The sequence below is a fragment of the Coregonus clupeaformis genome, chromosome 40 (genome assembly GCF_020615455.1).
Source record: "Coregonus clupeaformis isolate EN_2021a chromosome 40, ASM2061545v1, whole genome shotgun sequence".
NCBI classification, from domain to species: domain Eukaryota; kingdom Metazoa; phylum Chordata; class Actinopteri; order Salmoniformes; family Salmonidae; genus Coregonus; species Coregonus clupeaformis.
In genome coordinates this window covers 17,381,050-17,406,230 of record NC_059231.1, presented here as the reverse complement: position 1 = coordinate 17,406,230, position 25,181 = coordinate 17,381,050, and the positions used below count along the sequence as shown (strand labels likewise).

At 45.5% G+C, this 25,181-nt stretch overlaps 1 protein-coding gene across 14 annotated transcripts in view; it reads left to right on the top strand.

Moving 5' to 3' along the window:
• The window catches only part of LOC121554960 (CLIP-associating protein 1-A), a 110,921-nt gene that overhangs the window by 50,957 nt on the left and 34,783 nt on the right, over positions 1 to 25,181 (top strand). For 13 of the 14 annotated variants that reach the window (XM_041868681.2, XM_041868680.2, XM_041868679.2 and 10 more), the window contains exons 9-14: positions 22,430 to 22,653; positions 22,770 to 22,862; positions 23,005 to 23,150; positions 24,440 to 24,575; positions 24,825 to 24,895; positions 25,010 to 25,069. In XM_041868681.2, coding sequence (XP_041724615.2) covers positions 22,430 to 22,653; positions 22,770 to 22,862; positions 23,005 to 23,150; positions 24,440 to 24,575; positions 24,825 to 24,895; positions 25,010 to 25,069 — 730 coding nt within the window. Of the gene's footprint in view, positions 1 to 21,184; positions 21,416 to 22,429; positions 22,654 to 22,769; positions 22,863 to 23,004; positions 23,151 to 24,439; positions 24,576 to 24,824; positions 24,896 to 25,009; positions 25,070 to 25,181 lie in introns of those variants that run through there. The other variant, XM_041868692.2, reaches the window with a different exon arrangement.

Genomic DNA, 25,181 nt, shown 5'->3' with positions numbered 1-25,181 from the left:
ACGGGAGGAGATGGTCAACAACACAGAGAGGGAGAGCAGCAGAGGGAGAGGGAGAGCAGCAGAGGGAGAGGGAGAGCAGCAGAGGGAGAGGGAGAGCAGGAGAGGGAGAGCAGCAGAGGGAGAGGGAGAGCAGGAGAGGGAGAGCAGCAGAGGGAGAGCAGCAGAGGGAGAGGGAGAGCAGCAGAGGGAGGGCAGGAGAGGGAGAGGGAGAGCAGCAGAGGGAGAGGGAGAGCAGCAGAGGGAGAGGGAGAGCAGCAGAGGGAAAGGGAAAGCAGCAGAGGGAGAGCAGCAGAGGGAGAGGGAGAGCAGCAGAGGGAGAGGGAGAGCAGCAGAGGGAGAGCAGCAGAGGGAGAGGGAGAGCAGCAGAGGGAGAGGGAGAGCAGCAGAGGAAGAGCAGCAGAGGGAGAGGGTGAGCAGCAGAGGGAATTCAGGTTAAAAATAAATCATTTTAATCCCATCACACACTCAGAAGATCGCACTTTGCAAGCTGCGTCACACACACACAGTGGATTTGGGCACAGCAAAAAGACTTCACGGATGGTGTGTGTATGTGTGTTAGACAGTCTGTTAATGTTTGCTCTTTTATGTAAACACTAGAGTTCAATTCAGTGAGGAGTTTAGTGCTGACAGCGGTGCATTGACCTGCACAGGCGAGATAGCCATTTTGTAATGACTGACGAAAGCAGGTTTGAGTTAGTGCTGCTCTCTGATCTCTCTACTCTGTTTTCTCTAAACAGTACAACTAACCAGGCCCCTCATTGGCTCGTAAAGCTCTGCACTTAACACTGGCCACTGGCTCAGAAGCTGTTTGTTGTGTGTGTGTTGTTGAGACTGCATGAGGCTGGCAGTAGCATGCCGTGCATCAGGTCAAGCTGCTTTCTGCCCTGTCATGAAAGATCTGTATAACTTGTTCCGTGAGGCAGAAGACTTTCAGAAGGAAAGGTTGACCTCATATTTACATCCAGTTGCTTTTTGATAATGAAAAGCTATCTCTGCCGTACAGACTAGGCTACAGCCGGTCAATAGATAACCACACAGATCCTGGGCCCTCCCTAGCCTGGAAGACTACATCCTGATATGGAGCTCCGAAGGGGTTGGTCAATATTATGGTGAAATGATCTTGGTGATACAGTGGCATGTTAAACAAGAGAGAACATTTGAGAAACTCCTCTCTCATAGCATGCAGACACACACTCTTGGATGGCTGAGAGGTAGGGTGGGGTGACTGGACTGACTGGTTTGTGACTGACAGGCTGAGAGGTAGGGTGAATGGACTGACTGGTTTGTGACTGACAGGGCAGCAGCAGCTATTTCTCTCACTCGCACATCACACACACACACACACACACACACATTATTAATAATGTACCTTTAGGAAACCATTTCAGTCACTGTGGCAGAGTACCATTCCAGTGCTGGTCACTGGGGAAGAGTAGGGCTGGTGACAGTGTGTACTTAACTTGACCCTGGACAGCTGTGTGTGTGTGTGTGTGTGTGTGTGTGTGTGTGTGTGTGTGTGTGTGTGTGTGTGTGTGTGTGTGTGTGTGTGTGTGTGTGTGTGTGTGTGTGTGTGTGTGTGTGTGTGTGTGTGTGTGTGTGTGTGTGTGTGTGTGTGTGTGTGAAGGATGGACATAACACCAGAGGCCTGGTAAGAATAACCTTTACCCATTCATCCACTTGCAAACATTAAGGCCAAATGCCAGAGCTAGATGTGTAAAGGAAGCTTAGGGCTAGTACCAGCAGTAGCCTACTTGTCCAAGGGGATAATAGAGAGTTCAACGACAGTGATACAGGATAGCCAAAGCTCTGTTAATTCAAACTAACCATTTATTATGGCTTGTATAGATGTAGGATCTTAATTTGATCACCCACTGCAGGACGTTTAAAACTTGTAATATATTTGAGGTTTAAAAAGGCTTCTGAAGTTTGTAATTTCCTATTTGAAATTTCAGACCTGATTTTCCCTTACAAAATATTTATCAACCCCTACAAAAATGTCCATTAATTATAATCCACATAATAATTCACATTTCCTGTTGCTTCAGGATTATTTTCCTGCTGTAGCAAACTGGCTCAAATTAAGATTCTACATCTGTACACTCTCAATGACTTACATCCCCATCACTGTTGTCGGGAAATGTGATTCATAAATACGGACATGCATGTTGTTGATTAGATAAGAAGAAGAGATAAAACTGTTTGTTTTGATTTAGATGGATCTTGACCACAAAATATAAATAGTGAAACGCAAAACATACAATAATCCCATCCCCACCCTCACCCCTGATTGGAGGACCTCATACATGTATACTGTACATTTGTGTATATAATTATTCCAACACTCATCAATTCCACCCTTCAGACAGCCACAGATCAACCAATCTTTCCCGATAAATCCTCATTCTACATTTATTCTCCCAATACATCCCTCCATTCTCCCATGGTGTCTCACTAGGGACTTGAACCTCCCCATCTGCAACATTTCTGCCGAAATTGCCCCCCAATTTATTTATTTTACCCAAGAGCACAACATTGATATTTACTATTGACTGACTGTGGACCTTCAAATCCTCCAGCAATACAGTTTACAGGTCCAACCACACCCTGATATTATGGCTTAACAACCATTCCTGGACCTGACTCCAAAAATATGCCACCGATGGACAGTACCAAAAGAGATGCTCTATTGATTCTGTTTCCGCAAGGCAGAGTCTGCACCGGTCTGACTGTTGAATACCCCATATACTGAGCATTCTTTTTGTAGCGAGAATTGTATATAATAGCTTAAATTGAAAAGAACGAATTGATGCATCAATTGTTGTTTTGTTAATCAGTTCATAAAACCGATGCCATGGTATTGGGACATCGAAAATGCGTTCCCAACTATCTTGAATTTCATGCAGCATAGTTGTCAACCCTCTTGACCGTAAGTAAAACTGATACATTTTACGATTTATATTAGTCATTTTAAGCCATTTATTATTATTAATTGGTGGCAGACAAACTAATTCATTCCTTTCTCTTTTAAATAATTGCCTTTTCCATTTTTGTGACAGAGCTGTGATGAGTAGGTTATAATTTTGTATTCAGCATACATCTCCATACACCTAGATTAATTGGTTGTATGACATAATCCATCGTTGTTTACAATGTCATTCATAAACATGATACGTTGTTATACATTCTCGCCAAGAAGATTGGTTTATCCTACATTGGAGTTTAGCCATATTATTTGCTATAATATATATTCTGCCTCTTCTGGAGGATAAAATTGGATAGCTTAATAAAAAAAATAAAAAGTATACTTTAAACAGGGTTCCATTGTCAATCCACCCGAAGTTGATAGTTTTAATCAAAGAGCCCCCTTTTAAACATTGGATGTGCCTCTGTTAGTAGCCTACTAGAAAACCAGTTTGGATTTAGACTAAAATGTAAATGTATGTTTTAGCTGATTTTGAAAGCAAAAGTTGAATTGAAAACATTATTGCCGTTGTTGAATTCGATTTTCATAATGGCAAGCTAGGACTGATGGTTGGGTTAGCTAAACTAGGAAGGTCTGTTTGTTTGGTTACCACGGCAACTACTATAGCTATCTAGTAAACTTGCTATCTACTTCAGTGGATGTTGAACACATTTCTACCTGGCAAATGAAAACATTTCTAGTGGCAAATGTGCTAAATTATAGCCATGGTATAAAATGCATAATCAACTCGGGGCTCTATGAGTTCTCTGGAAAATAATGCAACCCCGTGAAAGGTCAGTTCCACTCCACTAGCGTGTCGTGGAACTCACCTTCCACATGCCGTTCATAATTTTCCATAGAGTGCATAGCCCCTCGTTGATTATCCCTTACCCAGTTTCACTCTGCTCTGCTCTGCTGCCACTGACTGATGGAAATGAATGCTGTTGACAGTAACACGGTGCACAAGAGACAAATTATTCTGAAGATACAGATGTAGGATCTTAATTTGATCACTCTTTTGTTGCTGAGAATTTTCCTCAAATGATGTATCTAGCGGGCCACAACCTAACTCATGACGCAAAACATGTAAAGGAATAATACAAATAACTGTAGGCCTATAATTTCACTCAGTTATGTTGCTGTAGCTTTGGCTAGTGTCACAAAACGTTGATCCACAGACCCCTCTCAATGCCCTTGCTACAGCCATAAGAGTACTACTGAGAAAGTGAATATCCAATATCCATCACTGTCTGTCTTGCCATAGACCCTTTGAGACCCCCAGAGTTCTATCAGTGTTCAATTAAAGGGGAATGGAGACATTTTTACATTTTTTGTAATTTAGCAGACGCTCTTATCCAGAGCGACTTACAATTAGTGAGTGCATACATTTTTCATACTGGCCCCCCGTGGGAATCGAACCCACAACCCTTGCGTTGCAAGCGCCATGCTCTACCAACTGAGCTACAGGAGGGCCAATAGGATTTAGAACGCCAGCTAACTGTAACTGTAAATTGCCATATTGGCATTGTTGCGTCACTGGCAGGAGAGACATTTTTGGAACCCAAAAATGGCTGAATTTACCAAGAGTAGCTCAGAGTCTGAGAAAGAGGATGAAATAACGTTTGTTAGGGAGCCAATAAACCTACTGAAGCCGTTCATGTTTGAGCCGATGGTTGCACCAGATCAGAGTTCGTTCTTGTAGCGGTAACAACACAGACATGCCGCCTGAAACACCTCAGCTAGAGGGTTGGCGTAGCGGTGACACAATCTGGTGTGAGTGCGGATGCTGCCAGATAATGGCTAGAGAGTACGAGTGCGTGTGTTGTGGAGAGATGGTGGCGATACGGCACAAAATCCCAGCGGAGGGTGGCTGTATTACATCCAGGCAGAGGTGTATTGGACTTCTTGGCAGAAGAAGAGGTTACCCGACCAGTCAGCAGCCGGTATGCCAGTTAAATAATTGGTTGAATTTTGCTTGATTTATAAATTGTTTAAAGCTAACATCAGTAGTGGGTAGGTGCTCAATATATATAATCAGTAACCTATAACGATGTTTATCACAAGCGCTGTTTGGCGCGATGGTAACGCATTCACCTTTTGATTAGACGACCAGAGTTCGAATCGCAGACAGCATCGTAATTCATGAAATCTCATTCTAACCTATAATGGTGCATGCTCATTACAAATACATTGTGATTTAGTTTCAGTATCAGACTAACTTTTCTTATGATTTTGTTTGCAGAGCATACAGGCTGGCAGCTTATTGCCAGTTCACCCTATGGACACTATAGGTTAGGCTATAGCATACCTCAATGTGTTTCAGGCATCTCTCTAATCCCTCTCCAACCAGTAGCTGTTCTTCACTTTGGTCACATGCAGTCTCCTAGGCGAGGATTAGTTGGGAAGCAGAGTCCAGGATGGTCTAAGTGCCAAAGGAGGCACAATGGCCTGTCGAATCACACCGTGCGTCTCCAGATACGATCAGTGGACTGTCACCAATTGTAGACAGAATGGCCTCTGTGTGCTGGGTCCACATGTGGTTAACCTCTGGCACAATGTAGATGCGCTGTTGGTTTGCAAACTGTCGCAGCGACATGGACACCAGGCTGAGGTGACATGTTTCCACAAATATGGAGTGGGAGCCGCCAGTAAGGAAGACCGCTGATGGCACCAACAGATTCCCTGCAAACAACTTTCCCACTCTGGTCTGGGACTCCCGCTTCCTCCTGTGGCCCACAACACACTGTCTCCATGGTGATGGCAAAACCATTTCTTTTCAGGGATGAACTGATGACACCTGCTCGACATCCTGGCTCATGGCAAACATTGAACAACTCCTTCAGCTTGCTATCAAAGACTATGTATTTTGGATCTTGCATACACTCTTCGATAGTATATCTTGGCTCGCACTGTGATGATTGTGATTCTGAGCTCTCAGGTTCATACAGTTCTGGTCTTCACTGATCTCACTCTCCGTCAGTTCCATCTGTGGCGTATAGGGGCAGGACTTGGTTGTATACTGATGGTCGTGAGCGCAATCTAGCTGGGCCTCAAGCTCTTTAGTGATGATCCTGGTGGACCTCTTCTCCACCGCAGCACAGGAACACTGACACCCAGGGGTCAGTTTGTCATGCTGTACTAACCGTTCTTTCCTGCTGGTAGAAAACAATTAAGTCATCTATTATCTATAGTTATATACTTTATATTGTCCATTTTACTCGGTCCTGGGGGCCCCCCTGGGTGCACGTTTTGTTTTTTGCCCTAACACTACACAGCTGATTCAAATAATCAAAGCTTGATGATGAGTTGGTTATTTGAATCAGCTGTGTAGTGCTAGGGCAAAAACCAAAACGTGCACCCAGGGGGGGCCCCAGGACCGAGTTTGGGAAACCCTGCCCTACACCATAACCCTTGAAAATGGAGGGGTAAGCAGAGCGCTTCAACGTAGTCCAATGACTCCTTTCCATTCGGAAACTCCCGGTTGTCGCATTGAAAGTGCCCTTCATTGCGAAGTCTTCCTCCACGAAGTGATGGCTGCAGATCCTGCTAGCTCGAGCTGGTACGTCCTTCTTCAAAAGTTGTGGGTCATTGGGCAGCCAATGGTAGCTTACAGAGGGATTTCTTTGGAGCCAATTCCTACAGCCTGCCGCTATACAGTTCATGTTTGAATTACTACTTGTTGTTGCCGTCTTCGTTGTCCGCACCTAACCTCACTCTCTTCGATTCACTCTCTGCACAAAAACTGAATACCACAGACAATTTGCTGATTCCTGCCAGTGACGCACTGGTGTCAATCGTTGCTATGGCAATTTCAAATGTCGCTGATCATAACTCAAATAAACCTTGTCGAAGTTTTAAAATACTAAATATAGAGATGTTTTTATGTTAAATGCACATGTTTAGTGTTAGTGGATTGAATACATCTCTTTGCTTAGATTTACTTCCTAAAGTGTTTCCATTCCCCTTTAACTGACATTCGCCTTCAGCCTGCTGCGTGGCCTTCCTCACTGACAGATGGCTGCTGTCTTTCATCTCAACCTTTGATTGACTCTTCATTAAGAACTAAATATATGCTCCTCTAGAGAGAGAGAGAGAGAGAGAGAGAGAGAGAGAGACTACTGAGGAGCTGACCTCTGTTTGTTTCGTTATAATGAGGTCATATATAAACATACTTTTTTTTCTCTGAAACAGCCTTAAGCCCAGAGCCCGGGCCATTGAAATGGCTGCTGTGTTTCAGTACAAATGTGTTTCTGTGCTGTGAAAACATTTCCCCAAAGAATGGCTTTTGTTTGTTCTTTGTTCATGGCATTGTAGAACTTCTTGTGTTTTTTTCCCCTTTCAGATCTGGTCTTTATTGTCCCATTTGTCACAGCAGCAGAGTCTGACTCTGAACCCAAGCATTTAGTGTGAGTCACACATGGCATCCTATTCCCTATATAATGCACTACTTTTGACCATAGGGCCCTGTTCAAAAGTAGTGCACTATATAGGGAATAGGGTGCCATTTGGGACATACTTTTGTGTGCTGCTTGGCCCTAGGCCTAGGCTTTTTATCTTGTTGTTATAGAAATGTCATGGCTCAGAATAAACCTTCTGTCTGGAGTTGAAGACATAACTGTTGAGACTTCTAGCTCACTCAGGAAGAAATATATATATATATATATACAGTGGGGAGAACAAGTATTTGATACACTGCCGATTTTGCAGGTTTTCCTACTTACAAAGCATGTAGAGGTCTGTAATTTTTATCATAGGTACATTTCAACTGTGAGAGGTGGAATCTAAAACAAAAATCCAGAAAATTACATTGTATGATTTTTAAGTAATGAATTTGCATTTTATTGCATGACATAAGTATTTGATACATCAGAAAAGCAGAACTTAGTATTTGGTACAGAAACCTTTGTTTGCAATTACAGAGATCATACGTTTCCTGTAGGTCTTGACCAGGTTTGCACACACTGCAGGAGGGATTTTGGCCCACTCCTCCATACAGACCATCTCCAGATCCTTCAGGTTTCGGGGCTGTCGCTGGGCAATACGGACTTTCAGCTCCCTCCAAAGATGTTCTATTGGGTTCAGGTCTGGAGACTGGCTAGGCCACTCCAGGACCTTGAGATGCTTCTTACGGAGCCACTCCTTAGTTGCCCTGGCTGTGTGTTTCGGGTCATTGTCATGCTGGAAGACCCAGCCACGACCCATCTTCAATGCTCTTACTGAGGGAAGGAGGTTGTTGGCCAAGATCTCGCGATACATGGCCCCTTCCATCCTCCCCTCAATACGGTGAGATCTTGCATGGAGCCCCAGACCGAGGGTGATTGACCGTCATCTTGAACTTCTTCCATTTTCTAATAATTGCGACAACAGTTGTTGCCTTCTCACCAAGCTGCTTGCCTATTGTCCTGTAGCCCATCCCAGCCTTGTGCAGGTCTACAATTTTATCCCTGATGTCCTTACACAGCTCTCTGGTCTTGGCCCTTGTGGAGAGGTTGGAGTCTGTTTGATTGAGTGTGTGGACAGGTGTCTTTTATACAGGTAACGAGTTCAAACAGGTGCAGTTAATACAGGTAATGAGTGGAGAACAGGAGGGCTTCTTAAAGAAAAACTAACAGGTCTGTGAGGGCCGGAATTCTTACTGGTTGGTAGGTGATCAAATACTTATGTCATGCAATAAAATGCAAATTAATTACTTAAAAATCATACAATGTGATTTTCTGGATTTCTTTTCATTTCACCGCAGACAATCATCAGGAGCACACAGCCCGTTGGTATGTAACTGCAAACTACTCACAGTCTAGCATTAATGTTTAAGTCACTTATATGTTTGAGCACTGAACGTTTACCTCACTGTGTCGGTGTTAGTTGGCCCGAGAGTAACTTGTAGCTCGCTGGGTGCGGTAGGTCAGCGACCCAGATGCTGTATAGCATTAGGCTATCATTATCAGCCATTTGCGTTGTGCTGATTGTTCGGAGCACTCTGCTGGTTTCTGGTGGCGGTGGTGATAGCGGTGGTTTGGTTCGGTGATCCATGGTGGAGCGTCATGGTGTGACATTGTGTGCTTCCTGGTGAGCCTTTTCGGAGGGCTAAATAACAAAATCCGAACAGTCATAAACCATGGTTCTCCTATTACATGGATAATGCAAGGACTAGAACATTCATCATGAGACTAACTTCTGATAAGCGAACAGTCCACCCATAAAGCTGTCTGCTCATCTGCTGACTTACTAGGCAAATCAGTAATGAGTGAAAGCCAAGAAGAGGATAGAGTCTACAGTTAAAGGACTACTTAAAACCCAGTTGGCGGAAAACAATTGAACTTGAGTTAAACGCTAGAAAAGTTGGCAAGATGGCAGCATCAGAGGAGGAGCTGGAGAGGCTAAAACAGAAGCGGTCAGCAGCCCAGACTGCGTTCACTAGAAGAGCCAATTACCTCGCCTCCAGAGCTAGTGCACTGGGGGAAAGTGAAATGAGAAGTGAGTGGAGGAACTTTAAAGTGGATCACTCCAGAGTCAGAGATGCAGGGTTTGAGTATGCCACGGCCCTGAGAGAAGTGGACGACGATGAAGGCGAAAAACATTGACGGAAAAACAGCAGAATGTGACTGTAAGTTTGATGAAACTGAACAAATCATCCTGATCAGCTTCTGGACAAGGTTCGCTGAGGCGGAAATTACCACCCTCACTGAAGACGCTGGATCAGCCATGGTCCAGGCCGAGGCAACCGATCACCACCATATGACCAGGAGGGAATGTGAATTGATTTATAGGAACCTGGAACGGGAGGTCTACAACTTCGAACGAGGATTGGATGAGTGGAAATATTTGATCCCTCGGTCCAAGGCAACAGAGTCAAAGGACCAGATCCGGAAGTTGAAGAAAAGGCGTGAAAAACTGTGGGATGAGTGGGCATGGAAAGGCGGTTCTCAATCCGACGACAAAGAGAAACTGGGAAAAGTTAAAATTGTGGAGCAGGAGGAGCCAGTTGGGGCTTACAACTACAGGCCCCAGATCAGCCTAGAACGTGCACGCTTGCCCATGTTTGCTGGTAATATGAGGGATTACTACCGCTGGAAAGCTGAATGGGAGGACTTGCAACATCTGGGAAACCCTCATGGATTGGAAAATGTGAGGAAATTCCATCTCTTGGGAAGCCTAGATGAAAAAGTCAAGAGGGACCTCGTATTGTCCAGCTGTGGATCCGCCAACGACGTGTTCAGGCTTCTGGACAACAAGTATGGAAATAAGCCGAAAATAGTGCTGCTGATTGCACAAGAAGTGCAATGACTTTTCCCCATCAAAGGAAACCATCCGAGGAAGACAATCGAACTGATTCAAGCTGTGGAGAGAGCTCTTCGTGACCTACAAGTCTTAGGGGAGGAAGATGCTGTAAAGAACCGAGTGGTTGTGCAGTCGATTGAAAGTAAGCTTCCTGACTCTCTGAAAGAAAAGTGGTTAACACACAAAAAGGACCCTGGAAGCGGGTTTTCACCACGCAACCACTTCGACTGTCTACTGCAATACTTGAAAAAGCAGGAGGACATTCTCGAGGAACTAGACCAGCTACAGCCTAGCCCGGCGGACAATACTGAGAGGTCAAGCGAAAAGAAAAAAGAAAGGAGGGCATTCACCATCAGGAAACACCCTAAAGGGCTCTCAACCAAGCTCATGCATCACATGTGGAGACAACGAGCACGGAGGTAGGCTGTTCGCCTGCAAGGTCTTCAAGAAGCTCAATCTGACAGGCAAGAAGGCTCAGCTTAGGAGAGCAGGAGCATGCTTTAAGTGCTTGCGCCTTCATGGTGACGATGGCGGCTGCAGACAAAAGTATCTATGCTCAAAGGATGACTGTCAGAAAGAGGGCTCTTCAGACCACAATTACTTGCTCTGTCCAAAGCCACAGACCAAGAAGAAAGAGGAAAAGAGCGGAGAGCAGAGCGATGCAAAATTGGGGAAAAGGGGGCTTGGACTAAGCAACAAACAGGAGGAGCTCCTTGCCAAACTTTCTCCAGAGCTGCGAGCAGAGTTCAAAGAAGCCTTTTCAAATAAGATCACGACAAAAGTGTGTGCTAGCACTGGTTGTGAGCCAAAAGAGTGCCCTGTCATAATGATGCTGTTGGATGTGACGACAAACTCTGGCCAGCTAGTCGGTACGTTGATTGATCTCGCTTCAGATACTAATTATATCTCTAATAAAGCAGCAGAGCGTCTCAAGCTAAATGGTGAGAACATTAAGTTGATTGTCCAAGGTGTTGGAGGGATGGAGAAAACCATTACTACCAAGAAGTATACCCTGAGGCTGAGAGTAAAAACTCCCAAAGGTACAATAGCAGAGCACAAACTCCTTTGTTACGGCTTGGAAGATGTTGCGAAGGTGAACCAAGCTGTGTCGCCACAGCAACTGCAGAAGTTCTTTCCAAATGTTCCACTCAAGGACTTGGTCCGGCCCGAAAAGATCGACCTGTTGATTAGCCACAGGGAGGGTCGCCTGGTCCCACAGCCAGTCAGAGTAGTTGGAGACCTCGTCCTCTGGGATGGCCCCCTTGGGAAGACTGTTGGTGGAACGCTTCCTGACCTCTTTGAAGTGATAGACCTAGCAGTGCACTGGTCTGAAACCCATTTCGCTAGGTCAATGAGAACAGCTTCAAGGGCGTACAAAGAAATTCTCGTGAAGATGGAAGGACCCAGTGGAGTTTCAGTGGAAGAAGACTCAATCCTCCGAAACACTGCAACTACCAACAAATATGTTTTTGAATGGTTCAAGTGGGACAGTATTGGCGCCGCCTGTGATCCTCAGTGTGGTGGCTGCAGATGCGGTAGGTGCCCCCCTGGAGGCAAGGAAATGACCCTAGGAGAGGAAAGAAACTTGGAGAAAATAAAGGAATGTCTCACCTACGTGCAAGCTGACAAGCACAGCGAATCCCCTCACTGGGACGCAGCTTACCCGTGGAAAGGAGACCCCGCAACGCTGACTGACAATCAACTTGCAGTGGAAGCAACCTTTTTAAACACTGAGAAACGACTGGAGAGGGAGCCGGAATGGAAGGCTGCGTACATAGAGCAAATCCACGATATGGTCTCAAGAGGGGCTGCCGTTCAAGTCACCCAAGAGGAAATCGAGAGCTGGAAGGGACCTAAGTGGTATATCAGTCATTTCGTTGCTCCTAATCCTCACTCAACCACTACCCCTGTAAGAATTGTCTGGAACAGTAGCCAAGAATTCATGGGAATAAGTTTAAATGACCTACTGTACAAGGGTCCTGACGTCCTAAATCAGATAAGGGGCGTGCTTCTGAGATTCAGGACTGGGTTGTACGCCGCCCTGGGCGATGTGAATTTTTTTTACAACTCTGTCTGGCTAGAAGACAAAGAAGTACACCTCCATCGATTCCTCTGGAGAGACAATTCTGAGGAGGTGATCGAAGTCTTTGCTGTTGTCAGGGTCAACATTGGTGATAAACCTGCTGGTTGTATCGCCCAGATGGCAATGAGAGAAACAGCCAACCTGCCCCAGTTTGCAGCCATGGTTGAGGAGCGCAGAGTTGTGGTAGAAGATAGTTATGTGGATGACATCTTGACGTCCCACAATGACTTGCGGATACTGGAGAAAATCACCAAAGGAGTGGAAAAGATCTTAAAGGCTGGAGGCTTCTCCCTTAAGCCATGGGTCTTATCAGGCCAAAGTGGGGGGTCCGCAACCACAACTGATGCCAGTATCAGTAAGACAACTGTGAGTGTGCCCAAAACGCTGGTGTTACCCAACCAAATGCGGGACGAAGAAAGCAAAGCACTTGGAGTAGGCTGACAAACTTCGTGTGATGACCTTCGTAGATTTCTCAAAGATGAGAGGAAAGATGAGGACAGGAGTCGATTTGCGCGAAGAGGAAGTCAGAGGTAAAACTCCAAACCCATTGACCCGTCGGATGCTGCTAAGCCAGATCGCTGGATTCTACGACCCCATTGGTCTTGCCACACCCACAAAGCAGAAAGGGGTGATGCTTGTGAGAGAAGCTTACCAAGAAGCGAGTATAAGCAGTCCAGTTAAGGACACTTGGGATGACCCACTCTCACCAAAACTACGGGAGGCTTCCATAAGACTCCTCGAAGAATATGTGAGACTTGCCCAGATCAGGTTCGAAAGAAGCCTCACACCAACTGGAGCCATAGGCCATCCAATGGGAGTCACATTTTCAGATGGGAGTGAGGCTTCCTACGGCGTGGTGCTCTACCTCCGTTGGGAGACGCAGAATGGGGTCGTAGTGAGGCTGGTTGAGTCAAAAGCAAAGCTTACCCCTCTCAACCAGAAAGGAGACGTGATTAAGGCAGAGGTATGTGGTGCTGTCTTTTCGATCCGTCTGAGAAAATACCTTGTAAAGCACTGCCGCATCAAGGTCGCATGCTGGGTCCACTTCGTGGATAGCCAAACAATCCTGGGAGCAATTCACAAGGATAGCTATGGCTACCAAACTTTCTTCGCTAACCGCATCGGAGAGATCCAGAAAGCTGGACCAGTGGAAGACTGGAGGTGGATTGAGGGCAACCTGAACATAGCAGACATCATCACAAGGGGAGCAACTCCTGAGGAACTCGATGAAGGGTCAGAGTGGCAACAAGGCCCAGAGTTCCTGAGTTGGCCTGGGGCTGAGTGGCCTGTGAAGACGGCCAGTGAGATAGTGACCAGCGTGGCTGATGACGTTAAAAGGTTGCAGAGAAGAGCGTTCTCAGATGTAGTCACCAGGTCTCAGGCAGAAAAATTCTCAGGCCCCAGCAATACTGATGTTGGGGCAGACTTGCAAGACTCCGCACCGCGACTGCAGATGAAAGACCAAGGTCCAACTCCAGCAGTAGAGAGGCCAAAGAGGAAGCCCTGGGAGATAGCTCTAGTGCGCATTGTTGGGCCCGAACGATTCAGTAGCTTGTCTAAATTGTGTGGAACAATCGCCTGGGTTCGAAGAGCTGCAGAATCCTGGCTGAGGACAAGCTACCAAGCCTTGAGCTCAGCAAAGTGGGAGGTGAGGGGCCCCAGGCTGTCTGTGGGAGAGAGAACGGCGGTTTTCCAAGACCTAGCCCTTGCGGCCCAAGACGGCGTGAACTTTCAGGATACGACCTTAAACCGCCTTGTTGTGATTAAAGATGACAACAATGGACTCTTACTTTGTGGTGGTAGAGTCCAGTCTTGGAATGAAGACGGAACCGCTGTACCTTTAATCCCGTTCCGGTCGTGGCTGGGGGCCTTTGCTTGTGAGGGAAGCTCACGAAGCGAATCATGAAGGGGTGGCTGCCACACTGCTGCACACTAAAAGAAAGGCCTGGGTTGTGCAAGGTCGGAGGACAGTGAAGAAGGTGGTCAACAGGTGCATCACTTGAAAGAAGCAAAGAGCCCGGCTGTGCCAGCAAGTGATGAGCGCTCTTCCTCATGAACGTACCAGTAGAGCGAACCCATTCGAGTATACTACACTAGACCTCTTTGGACCCTTTGAAGTGAGGGACGCTGTTAAGAAAAGAACCAAGAAAAAGTTCTGGAAGAAATCCAGTTTCAAGTGGCACCGAGCAGAGAGAAGTATCGAGGTTGGAGACGTAGTCTGGATTGCGGACCAGAACGCTCTAAGGGGGCAGTTCCGGCTCGGCCGGGTTGCTACAACATATCCAGACGAGAAGGGGGTTGTCCGGGATGCGGACATAACAACCTGCATGGGTCTTCCTGCTCCCATGGTTCCCAGGGCCCGGAGAAAGGACTCTACCATGCACACGACAATCGTCATTCGCAGGGATGTGCGGAGGTTGGTGATCTTGATTCCTGCTGAAGACCAAGAGGAGGGAAGATAAGTCCTCGCCATGGGTACCCAAAGACTGTGACTCTGTGTTCTTTGCTTAGCTAGCGGGTAACCCTGGGAGGCAACTGAGTGCTTCAAGGGCATACCTACACTCAGTAGGAGGAAAGGTGGTGAAGCCTACCTCCTTAGTTAATACATGTTTGTTTGTAAATGCTTACAAAGACTGGACTTTAGTTTGAAATTCTCACTGAGACACTCAAGAGACTGTGCCCTCCTTGGATCTTCGATCAGTCGGCCAAGTGGGAGGTGTTGAGACTTCTAGCTCACTCAGGAAAAATAAATAAATAATAATAAATAAATATATATATATAAATAGATAAAAGAAGCAAATGGGTCTGATGTGTTCAATTAAATGGGGAACGAGTGATTTCTTTAAGTTTCTTAGATGCTCAGATATGTTACGTTATGTGCGCATGCGCAGCTTCACTAGAGACTTAAATTATGGCAGCTGGTAATCATTTCACCGCAGACAATCATCAGGAGCACACAGCCCGTTGGTATGTAACTGCGAACTACTCACAGTCTAGTATTAATGTTTAAGTCACTTATATGTTTGAGCACTGAACGTTTACCTCACTGTGTCGGTGTTAGTTGGCCCGAGAGTAACTTGTAGCTCGCTGGGTGCGGTAGCTCAGCGACCCAGATGCTGTATAGCATTAGGCTATCATTATCAGCCATTTGCGTTGTGCTGATTGTTCGGAGCACTCTGCTGGTTTCTGGTGGCGGTGGTGATAGCGGTGGTTTGGTTCGGTGATCCATGGTGGAGTGCCGCGTTATGTTGCGTTTGTGCGTGTGTAAATCCTTTGGACGAGGCATGTGGTGGCATGGGTTCTATGTCCTGTGACAGCGTCCATAGCAACCATTGACGGCAGAGTCACTGTGCGCATGCTCCTCTGGCGCTAGGCATTCTGGGTGATGTAGTCAATGTTGTTTTAAGCCAGATTTGCCACATTTTTGATGGTGTTGCAGGCTTATTTGATTTTCATTATTTACATTATTATTATATTATATTATTTGAATAATATATTTACATTATATATTTGAATAATATATTGTCATTATTTGTTTGTTGTATTTCAGGTTTATGACCTGTGGTCATTTGATTTAAAATAAAATAAAGGACAAAACACGAGTCATGACATTGTGTGCTTCCTGGTGAGCCTTTTCGGAGGGCTAAATAATGAAAAATCCGAACAATAACTAAGTGTCTGACTGAAGTACTTCCACTGACCTTCACTGTTAGGATGCTGCTGCTGGCTCTGTTCTGAATCCCTAGTCTCTGTCTACCTCTGTGATGCCTCTGTCCTCTCACACTCTGATGAAGAGGTTAGGTCTAACTCATGACAGTACACTTGATGCCAGAGGCTTTCACTTTGTTTTGCCTTTACCAGAGGGGGATGTAGTACTTTATGGTGAGAGCCATAAAGTACACAATCTTGCCTTTGTTTACAACACTCAACGTTTACCTAACACTCTTTGCTCATTTTCAGTCTCTGATTCCTGTCTGCTCACCCTGGCAACCATGAAGCCAATCACCACTACACGTAAAGTATGAGAGATCCCACTGGTACGGTGGCTCATTAGGGACACACTTTCCCCTCTGTGTGTAAAATGTTTGTGCTTTGTTGGCTGTCTTATTACGTAGCAAAGCAGATCAATTTTAATTAACAGAGCCTTTCAAGCACTGTGGGAAGATCAGTGTTTCATCCTACATTCAGTAATCAGAGATCTCTCATTTAAAAGTCTGAAGAGCTTGTGTGGAAAACACAAGTCATTCTTCCTCTGCTCTGTCATTAGGTGATTGACCAGGTAGATTAACTTTGACCCTCCTTGACACATGAGCAACCAATGGGAAGAGAGTCTTGAACCTGATCTGCCACTTAAGCCTTTTCTATGTTTATTTTACCATGGCAACAGGGAACTCCTCCCATAGCTGGCTGTCAAGGAACAATACCAAGTAAGCATGAGCTCTCTTTCTCTCTTCCTCTCCTTCTCCCAACGTTACATTCACATGGATTTAAATCCCTTATGGATTATAGGGAAGCAGAAGCAGAACATTGTCAAATGCTTTAGTAATGGTTATTATTATTCAGTGCCGTGTGAGGTAAATGGGCATGTGTGTGCGCCTGCCTGTGTGTGTGTGTGTGTGTGTGTGTGTGTGCGTATGCATGTGTGTCTCAGAGTGAGTGAGGGATGGGGATGGTGTTTTGTCTGAGCGGTCCCTGTTTGCTCTTATAGGCATCATCATAATGAGAGATCACTGTAATGACATTGTGCTGAACATTAGCCTGAAGCCCTCAGACTTATGTAAACTGCTGACTAGAGTGACAGGCTCAGAGACAGACAGACCAGGACAGTGCTGGAGGAATGAGTTGTTGAAAACCAGCACAGCAATGCTCTTCCACCCCCCCCAGCCTTAGCATGGTCCCAGATCTGTTTGTCCTGTTTAGCCAACTCCCTTGGCCATTGTCATGCCAAGATTGCACAAACAGATTTGGGACCAGGCTAACTCCCCCCAGATTAGCTGGGTCCTCAGAACACCTGGAGCCTGAATCAGTCAGAACAGGACAGGAGAAACCTGCCTGGAAGGAACTAAAGAAAATACTTTGTGTCAGAGTCCCTTCTTTCTCACTCTGCAGCTTAGAACGGACATGAGAAAAGCATCGCCTTAACCCCCAAATATAAATCTGTGGCCCAGGGATTACCAGTGCTGCCTGCCACGCAGTTAGGATGCTGCTGGATGTGGACTCTCGTCTGCTCTGCAGTCACTGGAGCATGCCGCACACGCAGGTTTATTGGGATGAATCTTGTCCTAGAGGCAGAGCTGAGCAATTTCCACTAGATGGGCCAGATTCAAAGTCAAAATTGGTCTTAAAGGAAAAATCCACCCAAAACCACTAATTCCTATAATTTACAATGCTAAATAACAGTAATATGTGAGAACAATATTTTTTGTGAACAAATGTTTCATTTTGTCATTATAATAAGGTTGGTAGCAACCTGTGAAAAACATTGTGGAAATCTGTTGCAGATCAAGTCGACTACAAAACCCACAATGCAATGCATTCTCTATGGGCTGGCTGGCTAGCTAGCTAGCAAACATAGCTACATACAGTAATACCAAAGTCAATATCAGCATATGAAGTACCTAGTTAGCTGTGAAATCGCCTAAACAAACTGCACTATCAATTTAGGAGTCTACAATCTTTTTTTCCCCCCACTATGTTCAACCTGCAGATTGATGTGCCTCGCAGAGTGGAATCTGACATTCGCAACGGCCATGCAACGGCACCATGCAATGCATCCTGGACTGGAGAGGTAGACATATAGGAGAAATGTGGTGGCCCCTCTGTTAAATTACACATTTCTCGAGGTAGGAATATCGCAGAAATATGATCAATGGCTCATTCAAGAGAAGACAACCTCCCACGTTATGTCATTTACCAGTATTGAAATGTATAATAGATGATTTTGTGATCTAAAAGGCACATTCCTATTAACTTTCAGTGTAGTGAGAGCGGCTTTATTGCAATGCTGCGTCATACCAGCCAAAATGTCTGCCTGCTTGAACGGCAGTAGCTCAGATACACCAAAATAAATGTACCCCGGGAAACAATATAACATTGCTCAGAGATGCACAAAAACAATATAACATTACATTTGGGTGAATGTTACCTTTAATTTAAGGTTAGGCATGTGGTTAGCAGATTTTATAACTTTGTGGCTGTGCCAGCTAGTGACTACCCTGCAGGGCTGCCTCCAGAACGTGAGTCATCCCAATAAATGCCAACCTGTGCAGCACACAGGGTGCTTCAGCATCTAGTGGACAGATTAGGTAGTGTAGTGTGTACTCTGTTAATGGCATTCTCCCTTAGTAAATTTGGATGGTTGTTTTGTTACTAAGTGTTTGTCCTTATAGTAATCCTGAAACAGCAATAATTACCCTTGATGATATTCCATATACTGAGAAATGCTCAGTATTTGACAGTCCCAGTAAGTTGCTGTTCTGTTCCTGTTCCCCAGAGGCACAGACATCCTCTCCATCCATCCACCCATCCATCCACCCATCCATTTTTGTTTCTCTGTTCTCTCCATGATCTTTGAGTTTGGCAGTACAGTACATAGTTTCAGTAACATTCCTGAATCCTGAGTACTGACCTATATTGGTCCTCCTGAGCTGTCACGTCTGGCTTCTTTTCTCTTCCATGTACTTGTCTAGCTCTAGCTAGCTGTTTCCTGCATAATATTGTTTTATAGAGCAACTCCAGCAGCAGCCAGAATGCGGCCAGTGGCAGCCCTGCAGTGTTGGGGTGGTTTTAGTTTAGTAGAGAGAATCTGTGGCGGCCGGGGGACACTTGAACTGTTGAACTTCCTGAAGGATGCAGACTACAGTCGGACAACTTCCTGAGGGATGCAGACTACAGTCGGACAACTTCCTGAAGGATGCAGACTACAGTCAGACAACTTCCATGAACTAGATAGGGCCAAACAATGATGTGAATGTCTCTATGGGGCAGACAATGCAGTTTCACCTCCACCAGCAGAGGGAGCCAGAGAGGACAACCTCTCCATGACATCACCCATATTATACCTCCTCTATCATTATACCTCCTCTATCATCAATGACAAGTCACTGATGGTCTTACCTGTCTCTCCCTACCAATCCTCCATACAGTCATTGACCTACAGTCATTGACCAGTGTCCATAACTTTGACGATTCAGCTCAAGGAAATAGGTCATATAATACATAGTAGCCTACATGCAGAACAGGACAGTCCAGCTTACAGTAATCATATCACTAGGCAGAGCAGGCTGAGGGCAGAGCAGGCTGAGGGCAGAGCAGGCTGAGGGCAGAGCAGGCTGAGGGCAGAGCAGGCTGAGGGCAGAGCAGGCTGAGGGCAGAGCAGGCATGATCTCATGGATTACTAACACGACCCCTGCTCTCCCAACAGGCTACAGACACACAGCTAACGACCTAACTACTGCCCCCAGAGAGAATGGGTGTGTGTCCCCGCCCGCCCGCCCACTGTGTTAATGGCTCCCTATGTGTGTATAAATCAGCTCGACATTTTTGTGTCAGTGTTTGATTAAGTGCTGCTGTAACTGCTACAATCAATAAACTAAATGCATGATCGTGTTTTGCTCTTTCACTAAAGATGTTCCAGTAAATAGTCTCTGTTTAGAGATGGTATTTGGGAGGGTTGACTCATACGTCTTGTGCTCAGATTCTCTGAACGTAATCATGGAGTTTGTCTCAGGCTATTCTTTCAGTACTCTAAGACCATAGATTATAGAACAGTTCTATCTATCTTGTTCTATCTCTATGTCTAAAACTCTCTCAACGTCATTTAACGATCAGTGAAAAACTGATTGAAGGTGTTCAATCAATGAGATGGATGCTGTTGGATAAATGTTACATTTACTCCTAGTAAAGTATTGAGCCATCCCACATGCTGCAGTCGCCTCCCTGTCTCTCTGGTATCGTAATGCTGCTAGCCTCAGTGGAAAGCAAATGGAAGGTGTGCCATCAATAAGATGGGTGTTGTTGGATGAGCCTTTTCACAGGCTGCAGTCCCCTCCCTGTTTCTTTGGTACTATAATGCTAACCACAGTCCTCACTGTATTGACTATTTTCTCACTGATAATGCTAGCCCCCACACTCCACACATAAATAACTAACACTACGGCGGTGATGAGAGCTAGAGAGCCCGGGGGCCATAACTAGTGTCTACTCTTAATCAATGTAATAAAGCACTGCTGTGTGAGTGTGCATACGAACATGAGGGATGTTTTCTAATACCAGTATGTGCTTTATGTTTTACACCTTCCTGTATATAAAGAAAAGGTAGATGGATGCTAGAGCAGGAAGACTCAAGGCAAACCATGTATACATTCAGCAGCTTGCATGAGGCAATGCAGAACAGATTTTATGCTTTTGTTATGTTGGAACAAAAGCTTTCTTATCTCTGGGTGGGTGAGCTAGTGACCGTTTTCACTGAGAGTTTCACAGCATGCTAAACAGGTTTCCGGGGGAAAATAAAACCGACACAATGTTGAGGTCTGCTAGTGTTATGGTGCGCCGTGTGGCGCCAAACACAGTAAAAATATTTATGAATTTACATACATATTCATACATATATTTAATGAATATGCATAATGCAGTGTAAATAACAGTAGTGGGACTATGTCATAAGCCAATGACCACCAGGCTAGGTTCCTTTGGTTTTGTTTTCTCCTCCACCAACACCCTGAATAAACAATGACTGATCAGTGGTGACATCACAGGTGCTGGCCCCTCCCCTACCTCTGTGGTGGACAGCCAGTGTCCCTAAGGACATGTCACACCATGCTGGCAATGCAGGAGCTGCAAGCATCTTCATGCTACACCCACACACACACACACCCCGCTGTGTTTGACAGCTAACCCTTGGACAGAAGGGCTTAAGGGGGAAGCTGGTCTAGCACTGTGTCATCACAGAGCTGCACACGCACCCTCACCAAGGCACGCGTCACGCAGACACACACACACTGTTGATGCAGAAGCGTGGTGAGGAAATGGTTTAGCGCGCGTGCTATAGATCATGATGCTAAGGAAGCTGGTGTGTAAGAAGATCTGTGCCTGTAAGAACCTGATGCTATTTATTATATATTCTCTTCTTCTCTTCACGTGGTATGTTTCTCTCTCTCCCTCTATTCCTCTCAAACTACCTACCGACACCTCGCCCTATATTTTCCTCCTCTCTTTTCCCCAATTTATCTGCCTTTCTCATTCTTCTCTCTCTCTCTGTCTCTCTCTCTGTCTCTCTCTCTGTCTCTCCCTCTCTCTCAATCTCTCTCTCTCTCTCTCTCTCAATCTCTCTCTCTCTCTCTCTCTCTCTCTCTGTGTTAGTGGATATATACTGCTTTCATGGTAATTACAGGTTAGCAGGCTGGTGGAGGAATGGAGGGTTGTGAGAGGAGGATGAGTGGGGGAAGGCTGAGCTGTGAACGGGGCGTTTCTCTCTGTGTGCCTGCCTGTTGCTTTGTTTATGGAGATATTGGTCTTGTTGTCTGAATGGTGTCTTGTTTTGGTGTCTTTCATAATTATCACTAGCGTTACTATGGTGATAGGGACACAACCTTTGAACAGGCTTTGATGACCTATTTTTATTGTATGAATCCCTCCTAAGAAAAAAAATGTTTTATCGTGTGCAGTTTGTCTTCCTTCTAAGGAGTACATTACCGTTCTCTCACAGAGCATTTCTGTAAAATAATGCTGGCTCAAGGCATCTCTCCAGGATCATATTTTCCCTTCATTCATAATCCCTTGTGTGAACCGGAAAACTGGAGAGGTGACAGAACGGCTTGTATTCATGTAACATTGACAATCCAGATTAAATGAGCTAGCTACACCCAGCACGGCAGATGGGTGGGTTCAGGCATGCACTCTCTCACCCAAAACAACAGGGTCGAGCTTAGTAGGCAGGAAACATAAGAACAAAAGTGAAACTGGAACATACTAGGCTAGCTGTCCAATATAAAATGCTTGTTTTTGTAACCATAAGGTGTGTCCTAATGAACATGGTGGTCACCAATGCAGAGATGAAATGACTTCAAACTGGATTAACGCCACTCCTCTTCTCACTCCCCTGTCAGATAAGAACTTTGAGGATGAGGACTCTGTGGATGGGGGCAGGTCCTCCTCCTCCGTATCGTCCTCCAAGGCGCCCCCCAGTGGGAGGAGGACTGTAGCTCCAGCTTCTGTCCGCAGGCCCAGCTCTGCCACCGGACCCGGCAAGATCTCTGCTAAAGATGCTGCTGCAGGAGCAGTAGATGAGGAGGACTTCATCAAGGCTTTTGAAGAGGTTCCTTCTATCCAGGTAACATGCACAGATAAGGGTGCTCTGTGTGTGTGTGTGTGTGTGTGTGTGTGTGTGTTTACAATATAAATTGCCATCAACCCCAGTCTGACTCCTGTCTCTTTTCTCCTCTCCAGATCCATTCCAACAGAGAGATGGAGGACAACCTCTCCAAGGTCCGGGAGGTTCTGTCTGACGACAAAAACGACTGGGAGCACCGAGTCATCGCTGTAAGGACCGCAACCACTAATGATCAATAGCTGCATGACCATCTCATCACCTTGTACTGTATATTCTGGTGTTGATAGTAGTAGCCTATAAACAGTCAGAAACTGCGGTTGTAGCGTAATAGTTTGTGCTTCCTCTGTCTAGCTGAAGAAGGTGCGTTCTCTGCTCCTGGCTGGAGCGATGGAGTATGATAGTTTCCCTCAGCAGCTCCGTCTACTGGAGGCCCCTCTGAAGCTTTCGGCTAAAGACCTGAGGTCTCAGGTGGTACGAGAGGCCTGCATCACACTGGGGTAAGGACCTGCAGACACGCAAGCCAGCTTTCAACCTCTCTCTTCCACTTCTATGCTAAGTAGAGTTAGCTACACTGTTAAAACGATCTGTTCCAAAAGCTGCTATCTCAGACCAGTTGAGTAAGGTTGACCAGAGACAGTGGTTAGAGATGTAGCAGCTCATTGAAATGCCACAGTAAAGTGGTGATATTAAAGGGAGGGAGGGAAGCTCCTCGTCCCACCTGGCCTAGACTGTAAATCCGTCAACCTGATGATCTTTAAATGTGTATCTTGACTCTGTTGCACCTCATCACTACCACATTAGGAGCACATCACTGACTGACAATGAACACCTCTGAGTCTGGACAACTTGTAGGCTGCTACTACTTCTGCTCCATATCTACACTGAACAAAAATATAAACGCAACATGTAAAGTGTTGGTCCCATGTTTCATTAGATGAAATAACAAATCCCAGACATTTTCCATACACACAAAAAGCTTATTCATCTCGAATTTTGGGCACAAATTTGTTTACATCCCTGTTAGTGAGCATTTCATCCTTTGTCAAGATAATCCATCCACCTGATAGGTGTAGCATATCATGAAGCTGATTAAACAGCATGATCATTACACAGGTGCACCTTGTGCTGGGGACAATAAAAGGCCACTCTAACATGTGCAGTTTTGTCACACAAAATAATGCCACAGATGTCTCAAGTTTTGAGGGAGCGTGCAATTGGCATGCTGACTGCAGGAATTCCCACCAGAGCTGTTGCCAGAGAATTGAATGTTAATTTCTCTACCATAAGCCGCCTCCAACGTCGTTTTAGAGAATTTGGCAATACGTCAAACTGGCCTCACAACCGCAGATCACGTGTAACCACGCAAGCCCAGGACCTCCACATCCGGTGGGGTGCTGAGGAGTATTTCTGTCTATAATAAAGCCCTTTTGTAGGGAAAAACTCATTCTGATTGGCTGGGCCTGGCTCCCCAGTTGATCGGCCTGGCTCCCAAGTGGGTGGGTCTATGCCCTCCCAGGCCCACCCATGGCTGCGCCCCTGCCCAGTCATGTGAAATCCATAGATTAGGGCCTAATTCATTTATTTCAATTGACTGATTGTCTTATACATTTATGAACTGTAAATCAGCAAAATCTTTGAAAATGTTGCATGTTGCATTTATATATTTTTTCAGTATAAGTTCCAGTACATTAGTCTAGAACATTAAATCAAATGTTTGAGGAGGTTTAACAACTTTGATTGATATTGATTTGCTGTATGTGTTCAATCTCTCCCCTCCCCTCTTCAGATACCTGTCCACGTTAATGGGCAACAAGTTTGACCACTGTGCAGAGACGCTAATGCCCACACTGCTCAACCTGGTGCCCAACAGTGCCAAGGTCATGGCCACGTCTGGGATGGCAGCCATACGGCTCATCCTCAGGGTGAGTACTGCACACACACAAACTGTATATACAGTCAGTCATATACTGTACGTCAGAGGTTGAATCACATTGGAGGAGTGGGATTCATGCATTAGCTACTGTAACAAACAGAAAATAAATAATTTCCTGATGTATTTATTACTCAGTATGACTGATATCTGGTTGTGAAATGTTATGTGTTGTTAAGACACTGGGAGGTGTGAAATAACCTGTATTTGAAGACCTCTGGGACCTCCTCTTCTCTTCCAGCACACACACTACTCACGTCTCATCCCCATCATCACTAGTAACTGCCTGTCCAAATCAGTGGCCGTCAGAAGGTAAAGACACTCAAAGATCCTTTGAAATTTGAAATTATTCGGTGTGAAAATCTGCGACCTTTTTCCTGAGGTTTCCCTTATAAATGTGTTAACTCTCATGTCTTCCCTCTCCAGGCGCAGTTATGAGTTCTTAGAGTTGTTATTACTAGAGTGGCAGACGCACACACTGGAGAGGTAAGCACACACCCTTTCAGGATACACTCTGCATGCTAATACAGGACATAAACACTAACAACAGACTTTAGCATGCTTTTAAACTGCTACTCTGCTCAGGATCTCAGCCAGT